Source organism: Anopheles aquasalis, chromosome 3 (genome assembly GCF_943734665.1).
Source record: "Anopheles aquasalis chromosome 3, idAnoAquaMG_Q_19, whole genome shotgun sequence".
In the NCBI taxonomy this organism is placed as follows: Eukaryota; Metazoa; Arthropoda; class Insecta; order Diptera; family Culicidae; genus Anopheles; species Anopheles aquasalis.
In genome coordinates this window covers 19,251,596-19,259,095 of record NC_064878.1, presented here as the reverse complement: position 1 = coordinate 19,259,095, position 7,500 = coordinate 19,251,596, and the positions used below count along the sequence as shown (strand labels likewise).

The window sequence follows — 7,500 nt, the reverse complement described above, 5'->3', positions numbered from 1 at the left end:
AAATCTCGTTTGAATGTCGTTAAACATATATTTTGCTTCTGTTCTTGCCGCCTGTTGAAACACTCTGTTTTTTGTTGTTGTAAAGAACCACGTGCACTGTGCGTTAGGGATCGTGCGAGTTACACAAATCAGATCAGATTCATCCTGTTCTGGTTTTGTTTTTGCACAAATAATGAAAAAGAATAATTCATAGCGCTTGCACTGGATGTAAATTGAGTGTTAAATATATAATGTAATGTAACATGCTGAGTGTGAACTGGCGTTTCGTTATATTCGCACTTAAATGGAAAAAAGAAACTATTTCACTATGCTCGAGCATCAACCCAATTTTAGTTCACGAATTCTGAGCAGCAAATGTGCAGCGAGCTTGGCATTTTTTCGTGCCAGAAATGTGTTTTAGAATTTTAATGTCCAGCTAGGAGAAGAGAACATTTGCGTAATACAGTCACGTTCCGTTCCATCTTCCGTTAATATTGCCATTCCTAACAGAGCGGAATTTGGATCTGCGAGGACCGGTTTTTCGCAGTTCCTTAAATCCACGCTCGTTAAAGAATCTAGTGTTGATCATTGTTAGTGTCATTTTTCTCGGCCATATCGCAAGGATGACTTATATTCTTCAAAGGCATTCTCATTCATTTTGGTTTTAAATTGCGCCTTTTCATAAGTTATCTTAATGTTGATCTTAAAAAAGACTTCCATCAAATCAATTATATGTCTCTTGCAGAGTGTTAAACGGCGATGTTTACAATTATTTGATTTCCTTCATGCTTCGTTGCTGATTTTATCGCCTTCAGAAGTCCTTCAGAGTCCATTCAATTAATGAAACCTAACATGGAAAAAATGAAACATAGAATTCTCGGCAATTACGATTTTGTAATTGATGCAAAACATGAATTGTGTCAAGGAAATGAAAACAACTTCGAATTAACTATAAATAAAATTTGAAAGCAACATGACAAGCACAGAACCAGTTTTTCCTGCTACTCATTCCAGTTTGTCTCGCGGATATAGCATATTGCGTGAATTTTGCTGGATGTTTTAAGGCTTCAGTTGGTTTCTCTGCAAGTGTCATAAATCAAAACATAGCGAACAGAGAGACTGAAAAAACCGCGACATCGCCAAGCGCTTTGTCTTGGGAACTTCATGTGGGGCTTCATGCGTTTCAATAGCGATCACGTCATATCGTGGCATATAGAATCCCATCGAGTATTGAGTGTGCAGCATTGAGTCGACAATATGGTGATGTTGCGCAGTTTTTAAAGACATTAGTTACTAAGCATTGCGTCCGCCCATGCACTTCACTGAGCTATCATTAACATAAATCAGTGGATTTGTCAATGTGCTGTCTGCCTGTTTTGTTTTGTATGGTAAAACATTGGTATGGCTTATGATTTATGATATCGCCGTAAAATACCGTTACATGTTGAAGGTAGGTTTTATAGTGCCATTAGGAATTTAATTTACGTTTGGCAACGATGATGGAAATTCGACATTCTAAACTTGATAGGTTTAATTTTTTAAACAGAGGTTTAATCGTAGTTTTGTACGATAGTTTCAATATTTAGTTGGTTTCATACCATATTTTTTTGCTTAACTAAAACTTCGATCGTGTTTTGTATACTATTTTTAATAGTTCATGTAGCTTTGAATTGAGTTGGTAGCTCGAACGTCCTTCATTTAGTGTAATATAGATTCAGATAATCAATTTTATAAAGCCTACCAAACAATGAGGTTTGATAGCAAATGGCGGATTTTGTTTCCCAAATGGAAGCACCTAAACATCGCCATGTGGATAGTTGTGCACTTGTAGATTGTGAAGGACAAGTTGAAAAACAATGACTGCTTGAGAAGAAAGATATTGCCTCCACGATAGGCTACTCGTGACTTTAATGACACTTTTGACCTAGCATTTCGGCTTCAATGAGTACCATTCTTTGTACCCGTTTCCCGGTGTGACCGGAACCGTTAGTTCCGCTGAATCCGTTGAAATGGCTAAGAATGCTTGCTTGTAGCAGCTTTTAAATTGTTTTATAATGATAGTAATTATGGTGATGAAATCAAATGGCACAAACTGATTTTTAATTGAAATATATTTTATTCCATTTATATTGTATATTCTGCATTACTTGCATGATATTTGTATGAATGGAATTCATAAGCACTTGAGCGGTGAATTTTATCCGTTGCTATATGACCCTGCACTGTCGAAGCAAATGGAGGCTAAAACACTAGCTAAATTTTCAATTATTTTATCCATTAACACGTCAATCGCCACACGCCCACAAAATACAAGCAAGCATGTGGGTGAGGTGCTGGTTCCAGTTCTAAAAACCGCGAAGTTGAACAAGTTTATGCAAATTGGCTGTCCCCAATTATCACCTCGTAATAAACCAACGTTTAGGCTATGCATAACCAGGCGCGCAAGCTGAAAGCGTTGCAAACCAACTGCTAAACCCTTCTTGGCTTTTAGTTAGGTTTGTTTAGGGATGTGGTCGTGGGACCCCAAAAAGACCGCCTCGGCTAATGGGGCAATGGGTTCCGGGACAGGTAGAATATTTGAACGGGATAATTATGAACCCGCAACCATTATGTGACATTACAACATGGAGTTTAAATGGTTTTACTTGAATATTGAATTAGGATATGATTATGCACTATGGGTTATGTTCTTTGAAAACAACAAAAGGGTTTTTCTTTTCTGTCATGAAAATATTGCCTCAATAAGCCGCCCAAAAGAAATTGTTTCACTAAGCACAAACCATTTCCTCCAGTTCCTCTTCGTTTTATAAATACTATATTTAGTTAAATGATACATAACGAACTGGTAATGTGATAAGTACTGGGAAAAATATTCTTCTGGGTAGTGATTCCATGAAGACTTCGTTGATCGAAATAGTTCACTAATTCGTTTATGTTTCCTGTCCCGTTTAGAGATGAATATGACAAAACACAAAAAAAGATCGCGTCGGTGCCCATTACTCAAATCTTGCTGCTGGGAAAATAAAAATGGTTGCTAATAACAGGGTGTCGATGGCACAGGAAAACAATTTTCCAGAATTTATGCCCTAGAACGGGCATCATCGGTTGAGTTCAGGTATAATTAGAACCGGAGTATCATTTTGGGATGATGAATGGGAACCGGTATGTCAGGTAAGATCGTTGAAGCCTAAAGTGACGTAATTTTGAGTTCCATTTTTTTCCGACCACAAACCAACGTTGATCTGGTTTTAAAGGTAAATTCGAAACCAGTGATTCATTGCCAAGTATTCTGCACCTAAGGTGAAGAATCCGAAGATGCATTCATCGTGATCATGATCCCTGCGTATAGCTTGTTTTTCGTGAGTGTGAGGTAATTCCTTTCTAATGTCACGAATGTCAATCCAATTTATCGCCAGCTAAAGCGTATAATGAAAGCACTTATGGTTTTTATCTCCCTTCGTGGAATGCAGGTGTGTGCCGCCAACGTTGTAGGCGGGGCAATCATTCAACATTCTATCTGTTGATCAAGGCCCACATACCCACCCACCTCACTTAGCAGCTGAATACAAGTTAGCTCAGGAAGATTGCAGAAAGAAAAAAAGTGATGCTATGGCATACCATAGGCTAACTGCGAAGTGTCACCTGGATCTTTGAAATTGAAATTGAATGTGATTGAAGTGTGCCACAGGAGCGGGGCTGGTGGAATGAAAGCCAAACGCTTGACCAAGAGGCCTTCAAGCGGCCAAAATGTTGGTGTACGAAGTGGAACGTTATGCGCAAACAAACTCCCCAGGTGCCTGATGTGTCTATCTATATGCAAATAATGTTCAGGTTCCTTTGGCGAGTGTATGTCTATGTTTTTTTTTTGGTTTAGTTTGCCATTGAATTCATGGGTTGGAGCGGGGGGTTTCGAGTGGTCTTCGTATCTCATTATCTGAGCCTTTTTAAACGAGATTGCGAATCGATTTTTTTCCTTCTTTCATTTTGTTTTTCCTTTTCTTTCGTCTTCGATCTCTGGCTAAGAGTTTTTTTGCTGGTGCTTGCTGCGACCTACTGGCTGTCTAGTTAGTTTACATGCTGTTAGGTAGGGGACGGCTCGCAGTGGAAGCTGTCCAGGGAATGTTGTCTCGTGGGCGTTTCTATGGAGAAGTGTCTGTGAGCTGCAGAAATGTCTAATGCTGAGCGAGCGCCGGGGCCTGAGAATCGTCGCAGAGGACACTAATGGAAATTGAATTGCTATTCAAAGGTGGACCAGACGGACACACAGATAGGAATGCTGGCACAGGCAACGGTGGTCAGTTGGAAAAGTACAATTTTCTAAAACCTGCGGTTAAACCTGCTCTGTGACGATAATGCGCAGAAAGCTTATATTGAAAGGAATAAACCTAATTGAAGTAAGAGTCATTTGCAGCATTTTGCAGCGCTCGCTCAATGGTTATTGGCCTAATGCAATCAAAAGATATTGTTAAGTTGATTCACTTGATTATTTTTCAATCCTTTCTGTTCGATGATATGCGTCATCAAATATCTCAAACGTGAGTTTAATTAATGGGATTGAATGAAACATTTAAACTCAAGTGCGCATAATCTGCAAATCGAAGCTATTATAGAAACGGAAAATAATCACAAATTAAGCGTTCATTACGTTGTGCACTTTTTGAAAAAAACATTGCTAGCGTCTGAGGAAGAGCTAGATGATAAATGTTTTTTTCATTGAAACATCGCTATTCCATTCCTTGCGATCGTGTCAGCATAAAACCGGTTGTGATGCTCCGAGGCAATTAGGACACTTAAATTGGCCTCTCTGTTGTTAATATCAAGAGATGAGAAGTGTTATGATTGATGCGGATTTTATGCTTTATACTTATACAGAATTGAATTCTAGTCTTAAAATTTAAAAAAATGTAGAGCTTCTAGTAAAAAACATTCTCATATTCGTTAGGAGCCATCAAAACGCGAACCAATTGGCTAACCAGATTGCCAGTTTCGCGTTCCAACAAACTAAAGAAGCAATAAACTTTTGAGCAGATCTGGTTTAAACTTTCAATTTTTCTCCTGCAGCAAAAAAGGGGGATTGTGGTCCATTTTTAATTAGCTTTTTCGCCCAACGCTGTTTCTCGATAAATGAGTTTTGATCACTTCGACCGGAAAGATTGTATGTGGTCGAGTCGTGAATGTTGTGCTCTCGTGCAAGATACGATACGACCGGGCGGTTGGCGGGGGGCCGTATTCGAATGGATGCTGCTTTACGGTATTTCTTCTTGCCGGTTTCCTATTTGCAGTTAGGAGAGGGCGTATAAATGGACCAACAAGATGCAGAAGTGGGTCAGTAGAGTGTACGGTGGTGGCGGTGTCGGTGTCGGCCGCAACATACACGATGCCGTTTAATGTGATGAATCCTCTTACCGAAATGCCAATCAGTTTACCCTGAGGCCATTTAACGTTCATTGCTTTTTACTCATCCGTGTGGCCGAGGGCAACAAGACATTGCTTGGTGCACGCCAAAGAGAATAGTCGAATCAAAATGTTGTTTTCAGCAGAAAAAAATCCTATCCTAGCCGGATCTTTCTGACCTTGTCAAAGATCTTCTGGAGGGGGAAGTTTGGCCTTTGAAGAACAAATGAGCCCGATGGCGATCGGCCATTGGCAGAAGATCCAGATTTGCTGTGTCACGAGCTAAAAACATGCAACGCCAACCCCATTTCAAAATCCATTCCAGGAGCATTGGGGGAGCATGTTTCTCAGTTTTCTAGGAGATTGGCTTGAGATGGGAGAAAGCTAGGCAGCTGCAATAAATACGTGGAAAGGTGCGAGCCATTTTGAAGCGAAACTCGAAAGACTGACATCAGAAATCGACAGAACCGGTTTGATGGAAGCTCGTTTTGCAATCTTCTACTGCAATTTACTATGCAAATAGCTATAAATCAATCGTCTGACTAAAAGGCTGTATGAATTGAGGGTACTTCAGACCTATCCGGAGCTTGGCGAGCCTCCACTTTGCTGGATGGTTTCTTTCATGAACGGTATTTTTGTACGTCTTTGGATCGATTCTATCAACAGAATGATCATAAATTAGCTATTGGGCAATACACAAACTAAATGTTTGCTTTTTATTTGCCGTTTCGCGTGTTTCCACCTGTTCCGTGAATATTGGAACCGACTATGGCGTAATTTAATATCAAACCAAATGATAAAGAATAAAAATGAACATAAACACCTGTTATCAGTAGGTTGTATTCTGTTAAAATGAAAATGTTACGAAATGCTATTAAAATAAATAACTCATGGATGAATATTTAGAAAATATTTGGTTGAAAAAAAAAACAGAATAAAGATACAGAGACTACGATATGTTAACTTTAGCGTATTTCTGATAGAAAAATATGCATAATGCTTTTCGTTTAATTAACTCTCACTAATCTTTTTCCTCTTTTCTTAGGTTACCAAGGACTGCGGTGCACCGTGTAACTCGATGTTCTTCTCGGAAAATGAACGTACGGTCCTGAAGTACTGGGTCGGATCCTGGGCTGCAGTCTGTGTCGCGAGCTGCCTGTTCACCGTAAGTAAAGACACCTCTATTTGCTCTCTATTTTGCACATCCATTACTCTTTGCCGGATAGATGATGGTTCTGAAATGGGAACAGTACATTGCGGCACAGAAGTTAAGCCAATCTAGGTGTTCGCCCTTTGAATTTTGAATGATCCATACAGAGCTATAACAAGCAGTACGTCGCATGACCTTAGGGTAAAATTTGACATCACTAAAAGCACTGCATCATTTGTGGCTGTACCGGTGTCAGTAGAGACAAATTATGGAATAATGAAGTTATTAGTGGAAATGTTCAAGAAATACTAACTCTACTAACGCGTTGCAGTTTGAAATCTCACTTTTGATACAGAACAACTTTTTGAACAGAAATTTGACAAGAGATATTTGCTGCCTACCGATGCTTGTTACCGATGTAGAAGAATTATTAGTAATAGCATGAAATGAGATGAGTAATGAGAAATATCTTTCTCTATTATTGATATGTTTAAAACGCATCATTTGCAGAAACAAGGAAATGCGGTTCCAATTGAACGTCCCATGTTCGATCGACTTTTCATTTATCATCTTTTACAAATAATAGAATTCATTCAATCGAATACATGATTAATCTATGTTCCAGTGGTCTTTCAGATGTGTTTTGAGCCATCAAATCATTGACAGTTCTCGTGAACATTTATCGAGAGTAAATGAAAGGATCAAATCCATCGCTCTTATTTTCCCTTCAATCATAGCGCAAATCAATAACACTGGTAGTTCCAGTGACAACTTGAAATTAAATGTTCAATACGATACAGCTAAAGTTGGTATTCATGCTTAATTTACGCAGAGCTTGGCAAAACTGAACATTATTACCCAAATTATGTGAATTGGCCTGCAGGTTGGCAGCTGTTGTTTGCTGAGCATTTCCCCACAATTTCGTTTGCTTTTTAACGTGGCAGAATTGTTCTGATTCACGGTGCTGGACAAACTAG

The 7,500-nt window shown here is 39.1% G+C and overlaps 1 protein-coding gene across 1 annotated transcript in view; it reads left to right on the top strand.

Annotated features, from left to right (window-relative positions):
• The window catches only part of LOC126575085 (frizzled-like), a 37,613-nt gene that overhangs the window by 4,290 nt on the left and 25,823 nt on the right, over positions 1-7,500 (top strand). Inside the window, exon 2 of the mRNA XM_050235612.1 lies at positions 6,419-6,538. Coding sequence (XP_050091569.1) covers positions 6,419-6,538 — 120 coding nt within the window. The remainder of the gene's footprint in view (positions 1-6,418; positions 6,539-7,500) is intronic.